Raw genomic sequence first — 15,790 nt, 5'->3', positions numbered from 1 at the left:
GGAACTACTGTTGAGTTTGTATTGGGGTTAAGCGCCATTGTAGAAGAAAATAAGGCATTTAGGTTTTAGATCAGGTGTGAGTTGAAGAGGTTTTAAGTTCTTGAGAACACAGGCTACGGAGAAGAAGAATGGAGGGTGGAAGGTTGCCCATGGTGAATGAAGGAGGGAAGCCCGGAGAAGAGAGAGTAGAGACACAGAAAGAGTTCGTGGGTTTTTGCCCTCCAGAAAAGCAAGAAAGGGGTCGGGGAGCAGAAATAAGGTATTGGGGCACAAAAATAGGAGGTTGGGTCACAAAAATAAGGTCAGGGAGCAAAAATAAGAGGTTGGGTCGCAAAAATAAGAGGTCGGCGTTCTTGCCCCTCCCCCAGAAAAGCAGAGAAGGGTTAGAGACAGGGAGAGAAGAGGTCGGGGTTCTTGCCCCTCCCCCAGAAAAGCAGAGCAGGGGTAGAGACAGGGAGGGTAGGGGTTGGGGTGCTTGCCCCTCCCCCAGAAAAGCGGGACTTGCCACTTAGGGTAAAGGACCAAGGCAGGCATCCCCGCAGTGTGGTCAGACACCCCTGAAACGTGGGTGAGTAATCAGAGGCGTCCCTGCAATGATTAAACACCAAGGGAAGGCTGCCTTCCCCAGTCCGTGACCGGCGCCGGCGTTTTGGGTTCCACGGATAAAACGTGTCTCCTTTGTCTCTACCAGAAAATGAAAGGAAATTAAGAGAAGGGAGAGACTGAAGGGTGGTGCCAAGACTGAAAGGAGAAAGAGGTCGAGGGATAGTGAGAGAGGTTGGAGAAGAGAGTAAAAAGAGGCCGCTTACCCCATTTAAAATTGGTGAGATGTTCCTTGGGCTGGTGGGTTTGAGGACTAGAGGTCGTAGGTGGATCTTTCTCACGGAGCAAAGAGCAGGAGGACAGGGGATTGATCTCCCAAGGGAGGTCCCCTGATCCGAGTCACGGCACCAAAATGTCATGCGCGTCCATGTGGAGAGACCACCAAACAGGCTTTGGGTGAGCAACATGGCTGTTTATTTCACCTGGGTGCAGGTGGGCTGACTCCAAAGAGAGTCTGCGAAGGGAGATAAGGATCAGGCCGTTTTATAGGATTTGGGTAGGTAAAGGAAAATTACAGTCAAAGGGGGGTTGTTCTCTGGCGGGCAGGAGTGGGGGTCACAAGGTGCTCAGTGGGGGAGCTTTTTGAGCCAGGATGAGGCAGGAAAGGGAATTTCACAAGATAATATCATCCCTTAAGGCGAGGCAGGGCATTTGCACTTCTTTTGTGATTCTTCAGTTACTTCAGGCCATCTGGGCGTATTAAGTGCAAGTCACAGGGGATGTGATGGCTTGGCTTGGGCTCAAGGCCTGACATCCTCCCACACTCTTTTTCTTTTGAAGAGTTGGGGGTTTCACTCTGTTGCCCAGGTTGTAGTCTAGTGGTGTGATCATAACCTTAAACTCCTGGGCTCAAGTGATTCTCCTGCCTCAGCCTCCCAAGTAGCTAGGGCTATATGTGTATGCCATTATGCCTGGCTAATGTTCAAATATTGGCTCAAATGATCTGCTTCAGTCTCCCAAAGTTCTGGGATTACAGGTGTGAGCCACTGCACTTGACATGACCTCTCTGGATACAGTGGACACTTGCTACCATCAGACCAGCAATGAAAAGCTGTCAACTCTTTGTCATTCAGATCAGCTTTGATTAAAATAATTATTACCAGCCAGGACAGTGACTCTTGCCTGTAATTTTAGCACTTTCAGAGGCCAAGGTGGGAAGACTGCTTGACCCCAGGAGTTAGAGACCAACCTGGGCAACAGAGTGAGACCCTGTCTCCACAAAAATAAATAATTAAAAAGAATGATTTCCTAATAATTTGGGAATACCGTATTACTCTATCTTGCACAGCATTTGACATGACCCACAGAGCTAGGCTTTGGTAGTCAAGCGTTCACCAACAGTTAAATTCACGTTAAAGATGACACCTCCTGTTCATTGACTTTTTACTACGTGGAGGTTTTATACTACGTTTTCATATATTCTTTCTTTTCATGTAATCTTCTTGACAGTCCTATGAAGGTCTCATTATTATCCACCTCTGTTTTGTAGATGAGAAGACTGGTTTCAGAAAAGTTGAGTGCTGAAGACTACAAAGCTGTTTGTAAGTTATCAAGCTAGGATTTGATCCCAGGTCTGCCTGACTCCAAATCCTGGTCTCTTAACCATGACACAGGAGTGCTCGCTTGACTCCTGTGATGTCATAAAGAACTGTCAGAATGGGTCATCTGGCATGAAAACCCCTGTGCCGCAACTGTTGGTCTAATTTTTCTCTACAGCACCATCTGAAGATGCAACAAAGATAGGAACCACTGATAAGGCAGAACTTTTTCTTGTCTGGCAGAGTAGAAGCTGGAAGTTCCTCCCCACTAGCCTTTCCACCTTGTAAGGGATTTGGACCCTTCAAGCTTAGTGGGCAGTCTTGAGAATTACATGGGCTACAGGTGAAAACTTACATATCAGAACCTTAATTTAACAACCAGTTAAGACTTGAGTGTGGTAAAAGATTCATTTATTTATTCAGTCAACAAACCATGTGGCATTACATACTATATTAAAATAAAAACATAAGAATAAAATACAGGCACAAAGAAGGCTATTGTGACTATCCTTAAAGAAACACATTTAGGAAGAATGATGAGTCTTTTGGGTGCGCTTTCAAGCCAAAGAGCTATCCTAAATGAAAAGGAAGATCGGGGCCTTGTCTGGCATCTTAAGTAGTTGTGTGATCTTGGAAGTCTCCGGCTTTAGCTTCCTCACCCGCAATGAAAAAAAGAAAAATTGAAAAAAAGAAGCAAAACCAAAATCTTGATTTAGAGAAGTAGACTCTTTTTGAAGTAGAAAGCAAAACAAATTTTGAAGGGCCACATTTCTGTGAAATATTGTCTTTAACTCGCGGTCTTTGTTTCAGTTGTAACGGTTATAAATGGCACTTCATTTGATTTTTTTTTTTTTTTTTTGATTTCTTTAAACATTTTACTGGGCCCTGCTGTTTAATCAGACACAGAAGCCAGGTATGTAGAACTGCGGTAACTCACCGTGCTGTAACTTCCTAGATGAAAGGGCCGTGGCAGTTAAAACAAAACAAATTTCTTTAATTCTGCACTGTCAGTATTCAAACTAGTTTCCGAATCTAAGGGACACACTCTGCCAAAGCACCGATCAGCCATTTGAGGAGCGATGAGCTATGCCTATTTTGGAGTGAATTCTTACGGGGTTATCTTCGTCTTACGAAATGGTGTAGTGACTGCCCCTTTTCTCCTTTACTAAGTCACACTCAGCCAAAGTGGAAAACAAAGAAAAAAACCAAACCAAAAAAAACGACAAAATAGACCATACGCAAATAGAAAAAAACAAAACAAAACCCCAAAACACCTCCTAAAGCGTCGGGCTCTAGGTTAGTGTTGAGCCTCTATGCTCCCTGCTTTGCTGGGAACAGGCAGATCCATCGCTCCCTTAGGCGCTCCCTTTAGTTTTCTAAGCGTCGGCGCCCGGAGCGACGTCCACCACGGAAGGTGTTTCCCGGAAACGGTTTTCCGTCCCGCCGCACCGCCCGCCTACGCCACCACTGGCCCGCTGCTAGTCGGAAGCCGGCAAGCCGTCCGTCCCCCGCCGGGCAACGCCCATCGCTGTGGCGTCACTGGGAGTTGTAGTTTCCCTGGGCTCAGCGGTGCCTGCGCTTTAGCCCAGAGACGCGGGTGAGAACCTCGCTTCCCACAGGCCCTCGGCACGGGGGCGGGGCTCCGACGGAGGCGGTGATTGTGGCGGCTGATTTGTAAATGCTGCGGAGATTCAGGCGTCGGTTCCTGCTACTGAGCGGCCCGGCCTTCACGGAGCGGTAATTTGTGGGCCAAAGGAGCGGAGGAGCTCTTTGTCCGTGGCCCCGCGCCGGGGAGGGACGGCGGTGGGCTGGCAGGGCTCCGCTCGGCCCTCGGGTTTGGCTCGGCGGGGCGTGGAGGGAGCGGGGCGTTGGGGCGCACTGTGGTTCACGGCAGTTCAGTGGCTTCGCCCGTTTGCGCTGCTTTGTTCGCAGAGCGGGGGAAGCCGACCTCTCTGGGGTGTCTGTCTGTCTGTCCTGGCTGTGGCGGGACTTGCGTTCCTGTGGGCAGCGCGGCCGCCGCAGTCCCGTGGAGCAGGGCGGTGAAGTAGCGTTGCTGGCTGTCCTCAGGGCCGGTCTGGCCCGGCTTTGTCAAGGGCTTTTCTCTTGAAGCTTCGTGTGGATTCGTGGCTTTCGAGGACGTGTTGTATTTTAGGGGACTGCTAAATCGCTTCCCAAACGAACTAGCCAACTTTTTACGGTCTAAGAGTGGCTTTGAATTTGCTGTTTGTATCCACTCTCCTCCCTCACCGTGCAAAGATTTTTTTTTTTTTTTTTTTTTTGCTTTAAAGAATGTTTACATAGCGCTCTCTGGAGGTTTCAAGGCTGTCAATTTGTTATGTTTTTAAAAAGTTTTATTTAGGTATAATTGCTATACAACAAAAATGGCACATGTTTAAATGCATTCGATTTAATGAGTTTGACATACATGTGCACCCGTGTCCTTTAGATTTTGGTATCTGTGAAGTCTGAATCCACATACTAATCCTATCTCGGCATATTATCAATGCTTCGTTTACCGAGACCTCACTATCAGTAATAGCAGGTTCTGGTTAAACTGTTTTTATACTTCATGCTGACATTAAATATGTTTTTAAGATCACGGTCATGAAATTGAAGTGGAGGTATAGAGGGTGTTTTTGGTCGGAGTTGGAGGGGGAGATGCAGATGTCTGGGTGCTGCATCTCAAGACTCCTTGCACTTGTCAGTCTAGTAGGGAATTTTTCTAGTTTTCCGTATTATGAAATGACCTTGTAGTCTGTCTCTTCTGAATTTGGCTTTCAAAAGATTATCTGCTAAGTCATTGAAATTAAGCAAAGTTACGTGGTTGATTTTGAGGAAAAAAAAAGTCATTTTTTTTTAGATTGGTGTCCTACTGAAAAACAATCAATTTGCTTAGAAAAAGTTTTTACAAATTATTCAGGAATAACAGATATCCAGTAAAGTGCGCTAATCTTAAGTGTACAGCCCAAATGTATCCACCCCCTGTATTAACCTTCCCAGTTGTTGAAGTCAAAATAAAAATTTGGAGATGAATCTCTAAATTTGCCAATTTATTTGGGAAGAAAGAATGGCAGTTCCAGGCGTACAGACCAGGTGGCCTTCTGTATGTCCAAAGAGCAAAGAGAAAGCTGGAGGTTTTATAAAAAAAGAGAATTGTTGTATGTGTCGCTCTTTGAGAAAGTTCATTGGTTCTCCTAAGGTTCTGGGGAGGCAGCAGGTCCTACGGAGTGGGCCATGGTGACGGGCAAAATTAATCCTAGAATTGCAACAAGCTACCCCAGCATCTGTGGATCAGACTGGTCTCAGGTTACCACCGGCAGTTTCAGCATACCGACTGGCAGAGAATTCCATTCTAGGAGCAAACTTATGTGTCCTGAGTGCCTTTCCCTCTTCCCTTCTTGATTGTTTAGTTGGATATGACAAGAGTGACCCAATTCGTATGATCAGCTTTCACACAGTCAGAACAGCCTCCATTTTCCTGGATAACGGGCAGTATGCCCTTTATAACTATGGGTATATTTTGCCTGTTCTTCAGCTTCATATCTATGGAAACACGGGCCAGGCGCGGTGGCTCATGCCTGTAATCCCAGCAAATTGGGAGGCCGAGCTCGGTGGATCACTTGAGGTCAGGAGTTTGAGAACCACCTAACATGGTAAAACCCCATCTCTACCAAAAAATTATATATATATATAAAGTTATATATATATATATATAAAGTTATATATATATATATAACTTTATATATATATATAAAATAGCATATATATATATAGCCAGGTATGGTGGTGCACGCCTGTAGTCCCAGCTACTCTGGAGGCTGAAGCGGGTGAATCGCTTGAACCCGGGAGGCTGAGGTTGCAGTGAGCCAAGATCACACTACTGCACTCCAACCTGGGCGACAGAGTGAGACTCCATCTCAAAAAAAAAAAAGGAAACATATACATTTGTCTGATGTTTACACATCATTATTTTTGTTACTGGCTGTGGCAGCAATTTTTGTTTTTGTTTTTATAAATGCCTGAATAGCTGTGGTTCTCAAAGTGTGATACGGTGAAAAAATGTACATCACATTGGCATTTTTGTTTTTGGTTATTAAATGGTTGGCAGGCAATCATCTTGTTCCAAGAAAATCTTCAGTTGCAATTAATAGTACATAAGCCTTTATACAACTCTTCTACAACTCAACCAGGGAGCAGTGGCAAAAACACAGCATCATTACGTTCACTGTCTGCTGTTTCTTTTAACAGTTCTCTAAACTGGCAGTTGATAGCATTTGTACATACTGAACAATTTTAACAATTATATTTATGATACTATTCATGGATGATGCTTCAGAAAACCGAACACAAGAATTTTCAATGTGTGTTATACAGGGGAATGAATCAGTGAGGGAAATAGCAGTCTCTTGTTGTAAAATCCCATTACATTCAGATTTTTTGCCTTATAAAATGACACCATCTGTCATGATAGAAACTGATTTTTAGGCTGGGCACAGTGACTCACACCTGTAATACCAGCAGTTTGGGAGGCCGAAGCAGGAGGACGGCTTGAGCCTAGGAGTTCAAGATCAGCCTGGGCAACGTAGGGGCACCCCGTTACTACAAAAAAAAAAATTAGCTGGGCATGGTGACACACACCGGTAGTCCCAGCTGCTCTGGAGGCTGAGATGGAAGAATCACCTAAGCACGGGAGGTTGAAGCTGCAGTGAGCCGTGATTGTGCCACTGCACTTCAGCCTGGGCAACATTGTGAGACCCTGTCTCAGGGAAAAAAAAAAACAAAAAACTAATGTTTTCATATCTAGCTGAAATTCTTCTGTCAGACATAAAATACTGGGGCGCAGGGGCTCACGCCTGTAATCCCAGCAGTTTGGGAAGCCAAGGTGGGAGAATGGCTTGAGCCCGGGAGTTCGAGACCAGCATGGGCAACATATGGGGACCACTCTTTACAAAAAATTAGATTAACTGGGTGTGGTGGCATATGCCTGTTGGTCCCAGCTACTCCGGAGGCTTGAGGTGGGAGGATCACTGGGGCCTGGGTGGTACAGGCTGCACTGAGCCGTGATCATGCCACTGCACTCCAGCTTAGGTGACAGAGACCCCATCTCAAAAAAAAAAAAAAGTTAAAAAACATCCATGCCACAGGTTCAGTTTTAAGGCTTTGAATTGATATCTCTTTGTAAATTCGGGTAATCTTTGAGATAAAACACACCTAAATTGGTGATTGGTCAGTCTCTCATTGCATTACACAGATAAAGCTAAAGGCAAGTGCTTGTAATTTTTTACAGCTTTGAACCTGGATACTAGTAGAAGGGTCTGTGGACAATTGGTTGGTCACTTAGTTGAAAATTTTTCACTTTTTGGAAAACATCTATAACCTTTTAATTAAAATATCTTTTTAAATCGCACAATAGTCTAACAATTTCCTCAACTCAGATAACCTGTTTACCTTCTCTTCATCTGAAAATAATTTTCTTTTTTCTTTTCATTTCTCTTTCCTCAGCCTCTTTCTTTCCAGGCTTTTTTATAACTGGCCAAAGCTAAAGCTCAGATTCTGTTCCAAATCATAAAACATTTTTTTGTTGGATATTTAGTCCTGATACAGGTGACTAATTACAGTTGACTCTCGAACAACGTGAGTTTCAACTTTGTGGGTTCGCTTATGCCTGGATTTTCTTCCACTTCTGTCACCCTTGAGACAGCGAAACCAGCCCTTTCTCCTCCTCGTCCTAGTCCAATGTGAGGGCTAGTGACACGAAGACCTTTACTATTAAGTGGAAGCGGATCATCATGAAGGTCTCCCTGCGTATCTTTTATATGTTTATGTTTTTTAGACACAAAGTATGAAGTCAACACCTTTATGATGATTCATTTCCACTTAACCAATAAATATGTATTTTTTATTATTTTCTTATCATTTTTTCTCCAGCTTACACTATTGTAAAAATACTGTATATAATATACATAACATACAAAATATGTTTTACCTGTTGTCGATAAGGCCTCCAGTCAACAGTAGGCTGTTGGCGGTTAAGTTTTGGAGAAGTCAGAGTTACACTTAGAACTCCCCACGCAACTGAAAATCTAAGTGTACCTTTGTTTTAAATTTTAAAAATTGTTCATACTTATTTTTCAAACTAGAAAAATAATTATGCTGTAATTAAAATACTAAATATTTCAACTTAATTACTGCTATGACTTGAATGTCTGCCCCAAAACTCATGTTGGAATGTTAATTCCCAGTGCAACAGTGTTGAGAGGTGGGAAATGTAAAAGGTGATTAGGTCATGAGGGCTCTACCGTAATGAGTGGATTAATGCTGTTATCTCAGAAGTAGGTTACTGATTTCAGGGGTAGCTTTGTTATAAAAGACAGCCTCTCCCTCACAGGCTGTTTTTTTGCCTCTCTACTCTTCCCCCATGGGGATAACCCTTGCCAGTTGCCAATGCCATGCTCTTGTTCTTCGCAGCCCCAGAACTGTGAGAAATAAATTTCTTTATTACCTAGTCTCTTCTCTGGTATTCTGTTACAGCAGCAGACAATGGACCAAGATAATTACCAATTACAATTTAAACAGATCACCGTAACTTGCACTGTTTTCAGAAACTATTCAAATAAACACTTAACAGTGTTATGGCCGTGTGTTGAAAACAAATTATTCAAACAGAATCAGTCCATTGACACTGATGAGATTGCAGACATGTTTCTTTGCAATCTGGGGGGGTAATGCACACTGACACGGGCTTCAGGACAGCAGCATCTTATACCATGCAGTGGTTAAAGTGAAATGTAGTCCTACCAAGAGAATAAAGTGTTTAAGAGAAAAATATTTTGTACTTCACTTTTAAATTTAATTAACTTTAATTAAAATGGAAAATTCAGTTCTTCGGTCACATTAGCCACATTTCAAATGCTCAGTAGCCACGTGACTAACTGTACTAGATGCATAGGTCCATGTAATTGTATTTTTTTGTCTTTATTTCTTATAATACGCACTGCTGTGCACTTTGTAACTAGCAACGTATCTTGGATATATTCATTACTTCTGTATCAGTGAAGAGCTTACTTGTTCTTTTTAACAGTTGTGTAATATGATTACCATGATTATTTGATCTCCTGTTAATGGACATTTACTTTCAGTTTATTGCAAATGTGAGTTTATGCCAGTATAACTGTGGGACAAAATGCCTAGATGTGAAGTTGCTGAGTCAAAGTTCCTCTGAATTTACAGTTGGCTAGATATTGTCGTATTGTTCTTCAAAATGTTGTCCCAGTTCATTCGCTCAGTGAATCCTCAGCGTTTCTTCAAGTTAAATGATAAGAAACAAACAAAAGCCAAAAAGAGTTTCTGTTTCTCATACTGGTATTACCAGTTTTCAGTCTTTGCCCACCGAGGGCAAGAAAAAATGGTAATGTCGTTACTGTTTTCATTTCCATGTCTTCAGTGGAGTGACAATGTGCCATTTTAATGTTTCAGCATCGGTATTTTTCTGTTTATACTTTTCATATGTTTCTGTTTTTTAGACACCAAGTATGAAATGACATACATGTTTGTTTGCCTCCACATTGCCCTTTTTATAAAGTCTAGAATTGTGTCTGGAAAGTAGTGTGAGATGTCATTCCACTTTGGGACTAGACTCTTCCCATCTTCTCCAGAACATGACTGTAGCAATTCTCCCCTTTCTCCATCTTCATCAGCCTACGAACATGCTTTTATTTCTCCTATGTATTTCCTTCTTTTTATAACAGAACTCCTGGTGTTAGCTGTCTACTGTCTTCAATTTCTTATTCTGTCATGCATCCTCTCCACTCAAGCTTTTGCTCTCCCTGTCCCCAACTGCTCTCACTGAAGTTCTCATGACCTTTGCTTTGCCAAATTCCGAGTTCAGTTCTCAGTTCTCCTTACCCTTCATCTGTGCACAGCATTTAGCATAGCTCTTTCCTTCTCAAAACACTTTCATCACTTAGCCTCAAGCACGCTACACTTTTTGCTTATCTGTTTTTTTGTTTTGTTTTGTTTTGTTTTGAGATGGAGTCTTGCACTTGTCACCCAGGCTGGAGTGCAATAGCGCAATCTCGGCTTATTGCAACCTCTGCCTCCTCGGTTCAAGCAATTCTCCTGTCTCAGCCACCTGAGTAGCTGGGATTAGAGGCTCCCGTCACCACACCTAGCTAATTTTTTGTATTTTTAGTAGAGATGGGGTTTCACCATGTTGGCCAGGCTAGTCTCGAACTCCTGACCTTAGGTAATCCACCAACCTCAGCTTCCCAAAGTGCTGGGATTACAGGCGTGAACCACTGCACCTGGCCGCCTCCTCTCTTTTTGACTACCCCCAATCCCTCAGTGATCTCATCCAGTGTCAAGGCTTTAAATACCATCTTTATGCTGAGGATGTCCAAATCTATGCTTCACAGTCTTGGCCTCTTTGATGAGTTGCATTCTGGTGCATCCAGCTGCTGCTGACATGGTGTCTCTACTTGCATGTCTCATAGGCATCTTAAAATGTCCTAAATTCAACTCTTGGTCTCTGATTCCCCCAAACCTGTTTCGTCCTCCATCTTCCCCCTTTCAGTAAATGGCAAATCTGTTCTTCAGGTGCTCAGCCAGGAAATGTTAGGAAATGAGGGAGAAGATGGCATTGATCTCTGGAGGTTGGTAGACAATAAAGGAGGGGTAGTAGATTGTGTAGTTTGGTCATATGAGAGTCAGAATTGCTTGTTAATTTATTATTTCTTTATTGTTTTTTGAGATAGGGTCTCACTCTGTTGCCTAGGCTGGAGTGCAGTGGTGTGACCTTGGTTCACTGCAGCCTTTGCCTCCCAGGTTCATGCGATTCTCCCACCTCAGCCTCCTGAGTAGCTGGGATTACAGGCATGCACCCTGACACCCGGCTAATTTTTTTGTATTTTTGTTAGAAACGGGGTTTCACCATGTTGGCCAGGCTGGTCTCAAACTCCTAACTTCACGTGATTCGGTTGCCTTGGCCTCCCAAAATGCTGGGATTACAGGCGTGAGCCACCGCGCCCAGCCTATTTATTTTTTGAGATAAGGTTTTGCTCTCTTGCCCAGGTTGGAGTGCTGCTTACAGCAGCCTCGATCTCCTAGGCTCAGGCGATCCTGCCACCTCAGAACTCCCAAGTAAAATTGCTTTTTATGGTCTAGAAAAGGAGTGTAGTCTGGAAGGAGAAGAGGAATAAGAATATATGTTTTGTCTCAAGGCTCAGTGGTACTGGAGTATGGACTCCATAGAAACAGCTGTTCTCAGGAAGGTGAGGGAGTGCTCAGACAAGAGGTTGAGGATAATGAGGATTTTGCTGATGATGGACTGTGGGTGTTTGGGGCTCGGATGTTTGGGAGATGGAGCAGAGTGAGGTGTGGGGATTAGTGTGTAAGAAGTGAAGCCTGGCTCTGGGTCGCAGGGCTTCCAGTGGTGAGTGATGTAATAGGTTTAAATAGGTAGATAATGGTGATGGGGGTTTCTGGAGGAATAGGGTATCAGCGGGAATGTCCTGCAGGTGAAGGTTAGGAAGGCTGGGGGGCGGGGTCTTATCCTGCCCCTGATAGCTGCACAACTTGCACCTTCTCCTTCCCTTGGTCCCTAATTTTCCCTTCTAAATGAGGACCCTGTCCACCCTGTCTAAACTTACAACCTCCTTTTCCCACATGGCTTTTATTTTTCCCCTTTGCACTTATTTCTGTTTAACATACTGTATAGTGTGTGTGTGTGTGTGTGAGTGTGTGTGTGTCTTCCCCACTAGACTTTGATTTATGAACTGCTGTGTACCCAGGGCCAAAAACAGTATCTGGCACAGAATAAGAACCCAGTAAATGTTAGCTGAGTAAAATCAGACACACACAGAGGCAAGGCTTGTCTTCTCTGATGTCCTGGTTAAGTATATCTATCACATGGTGACAAAGTTACACTAGCAATTTGGTTAATTTTAAAGTCTGATAACTCATACAGAGTTCTAGCATGAGCCAATGTAATTTTTATTGGCTCATGCCATAAGAATTACATTTCTCCTACCTGGCAGACATGGTGCTTGGCAGTAGTGAATATATAGATACCTTCAAGGAACTTCACGGATTGGTAATGAAGGTGAAAGCAAAACACCACTAATGAGATGAGTGCTAGAAGAGTGACGTCACTATTTTACCTCTAGGAATACAGATGAGGGGCTATCTGGTGGGTGAGGTGTTAGTAGGGAGATGAGAGAGGAAGGGACAGGTGTAACACTGCCAGGTAAAGCCACAGGTGCTGGTGGTAACTTTTGTTCTAGAACTAGGGAGAAAACAGGTTCACCAGTTGGGCAAAGAAACAATGTTAAACAAGGGCCAGAAGCAAGAAAGTGCTTATTGTGGGTAATATCTGATAGCGGCTTTTTTTTTTTTTTTTCTTAAGTGAATAACTTAAGGTATTTTATCTTCCATAGTTTAGTTCAACTAATCTAGCACTTGTATAAAATCATTAGTAATTGAATGTTTAGGTCAAAAAGGATCTTAGGTTTTTGATCTACTCAATTTGGTTATTTTTAAGACTTAAAAAAAAAAATGTAGCTCAATGCCCGGTTGCTTCGCTAGTTCAGGTATTTTGTATATGAAATATTGAGGACATTTTTATGCTGGGTTGAGATTTGGGCTTATTTTGAGTAGGACATCTAATGGCTTTACCTAATACATTTTGTTGGCTATCTTTGTCTACAGGTATTGGAAATCAGTAGCTCTTCTAGCCTTTGCATTGTTTAAATAGTGTCATTGGACTAAGATGTTCCTGATGCCAACCTCTTCAGAGTTAAACAGTGGGCAGAACTTCCTAACCCAGTGGATGACCAATCCTTCTCGGGCTGGGGTCATATTAAATCGTGGATTTCCTGTTTTGGAAGCAGACAAAGAGAAGCAAGCAGCTGTGGACACTTCTACCAGCTTTCCTGTTAAAGGCACACATTGTTCTGATAGCTTCAGCTTTATAAATGAAGAAGATTCACTTCATGAAGAACAGAAGTTGGAGTCAAACAGCCCTTACAAACCACAGTCAGATAAATCTGAAACCCATACAGGCTTTCCTCGCATTACAAAGGGACCACAGATAGTGGCATGTCACGATGCTCCTGGACACCAGGAAGAGAACAAAAATGACTTCATCCCAGATCTTGCGAGTGAATTCAAAGAAGGGGCTTATAAAGACCCACTTTTTAAAAAACTTGAACAGGTACAATAGGGTTTGGGCTACTGTGGGTTTATGTCATTGCAGGTTTCTGTTTATGTAATAAAGTCATCTGTTCCAGGTCTTCTTGTTTTTCCCCTTCACTCCGAAATCCTCAGAATACCAGATTTGGCCCTTTGTCTAATGTGAAACATTAAAGTGTGTTTCATATGTAAAATATAATTATAGCACTTACGATAACTTTAAGTTGTTACCTCATTTGGCAAAAAGTAAGAAATGGTTGTTCAAGTATTGGGGAAAAAAACAGTACATCATTGGGATGATCTACTGAAGCCCATCCTATTTTAACAATCAAAGGATTTATATGACTGTTTCGGTCTCTTAGTTGAGATAGTTGATGTGATTTCCTTCGTAAGGATTTGAGTTTTAGATTTTTGGTGGCTGATTTAGTTACCTAGGGATCCCTGTCTAAAGCTTCTTACCAGGAAAGATGGGAGGAGGGAGATGGGAGGAATTAAGGGAACAAGGCGTCCACGAAGAAATGTAAAGTTGATTTAATAAAATTAATTTTGTATGAAAAAAGCTGAAAGAAGTTCAACAGAAGAAGCAGGAGCAATTGAAGAGGCAACAGTTGGAGCAACTCCAGAGACTCATGGAAGCACGAGAGAAGCTGCTCGCCGTGGCGTCTGGGCAGTGCGCACTTCCAGGTATGCTTTGCCTGCACGGAGCCTCCGTACAGCGCACTTTTCCGACCTGTGGTTGTTTGACAGGTTATTTCTATTGTTCCTGTATCACGTGTTGTAAACTCCAGTTTCTTCAAGGGCCAAGCAGATAAATGTGAAATGGTAGAGTTGTAATATAACTGGAACAAGAAGGAGCTGCGGCATTCTGGTGTGTGCCTGCCCTGCTTTCAGGCATTCATGATTATTCATTAAAAAAAAAAAAAAAAAAATGAGCTGGGTGTGGTGGTCCATGCCTGCAGTCCTAGCTACTCTGGAGACTGAGGTGGGAGGATTGCTTAAGCCCAGGAATTTGAGGCTGCAGCAGTGAGCTATAATGGCACCACTGCATTCCAGTTGGGCAACAGAGTGAGACCCTGCCCCCCCAAAAACGGTCCAATGTAAGAAAAGTCAGATTTGGTCTAGAGCTACTACTGGTATCCAACCCCTGCCTGATGAATGAAAGCTGTTGGGTGTCGTAAAGGTAAACATACGTAGAAGCCACTCTGTTCACCTGAAGAACCACACCAAAGATATTTTCTGGGGTAGAGATGACAGTATCCCGTTGTGTGACCTGTCAGTTAACGGAAAGCATCATGTGCCAATCAGGAAAGAAAACTGGAAATGTGACCTGGAGCAGTGGTTTGAAAGTGTCTTGACCACACTCTGTAGTGGTAAAAATGTTTAAAACCATGACTCATAATGACAGCAATTTCATGTCATCAGTCCTTATTGGTGTTCCTGGCAGGTAGTGAGGACATTTTCTATCTTGTTTATTCTAATTCTACATCATTTTTAAAAATGCTACATCTGATGACAGAATTATAGATTGTGTCCCACAGTTTGAAAAAAACTGAGGTTGGAGCCATGTGTTTGCTTTGCTTCTTGGTGCTACTTTTAAGAAATACACTTTACTGACCCAGGAAAGCACCTGTTCTGCTCAGAGATTGTGCTGGGCATTGAGAATACAAGAAAAAGAAGACTTGGCAAGTGAGTGAGGCTGGGTGCAGGGGTAGGGTGGGGCTTGGTTGTGAGAATTGTAGCACATGAACAATGGTTTAGGGAATTTGGATGTTTACCTCAGAGAATATAGAAAACATTGCCTTAAAATAGTTGAATGGCTTAGGGTTTCTTTATGGAATACATACAAAGAATAATCAACATCACGTAAATAACAGCTATGATACTTTTAAAGGTAGAACCAGCACTATGACAGAATGACAGGAAAGCTGATTCAAAGTTACTTATGTAAGAACTAGCCTCATTCAGTCACGGAGCATTTTGCTTTGGGGCAGTGGTTTTCAAATATTTTGGTCTCGGGACCCCTTAGGATTCTTAAATGTTTGAGAGCCCCAAATAACTTTTGTTATATGGGCTGTATTTATCAATAACTTTTACTGTATTAGAGATTAAAACAGGCTAGACATGGTGGCTCACGCCTGTAATCCCAGCACTTTGGGAGGCCAAGGTCAGCGGATCACCTGAGGTCTGGAGTTCAAGACCAGCCTGGCCAACATGGTGAAACCCCCTCTGTATTAAAAATATAAAAAATTAGCTGTGCGTGGTAGCACACGCCTGTAATCCCAGCTACTCAGAAGGCTGAGGCACGAGAATCACTTGAACCCAAGAGGTGGAGGTTGCAGTGACCTGAGGTTGCAGTGAGCTGAGATCGCACCACTGCACTTCAGCCTGGGTGACAGAGCGAGACTGTCTCAATCAATCAATGGTTTTGTTAATCACCATTTCCTAATAAAGGGAAAAGATAC

General features: G+C 43.0%; 1 protein-coding gene across 8 annotated transcripts in view; it reads left to right on the top strand.

Moving 5' to 3' along the window:
- The first annotated feature begins 2,086 nt into the window (after positions 1-2,086).
- The window catches only part of CPAP (centrosome assembly and centriole elongation protein), a 42,941-nt gene continuing 29,237 nt past the window's right edge, over positions 2,087-15,790 (top strand). For 7 of the 8 annotated variants that reach the window (XR_012426768.1, XR_012426767.1, XM_074021735.1 and 4 more), the window contains exons 1-3: positions 3,778-3,878; positions 12,846-13,350; positions 13,889-14,012. Coding sequence is in view for 5 of the 8 variants with exons in the window: in XM_005585501.4 (XP_005585558.3) it covers positions 12,907-13,350; positions 13,889-14,012 (568 nt within the window). In the remaining 3 variants the exon portion in view is untranslated. Of the gene's footprint in view, positions 2,145-3,777; positions 3,879-12,845; positions 13,351-13,888; positions 14,013-15,790 lie in introns of those variants that run through there. The other variant, XM_015439075.4, reaches the window with a different exon arrangement.

This window comes from Macaca fascicularis, chromosome 17 (assembly GCF_037993035.2).
Source record: "Macaca fascicularis isolate 582-1 chromosome 17, T2T-MFA8v1.1".
In the NCBI taxonomy this organism is placed as follows: domain Eukaryota; kingdom Metazoa; phylum Chordata; class Mammalia; order Primates; family Cercopithecidae; genus Macaca; species Macaca fascicularis.
Note: the sequence above shows the minus strand (reverse complement) of the source record. Positions and strands in the feature narration are given on the sequence as shown.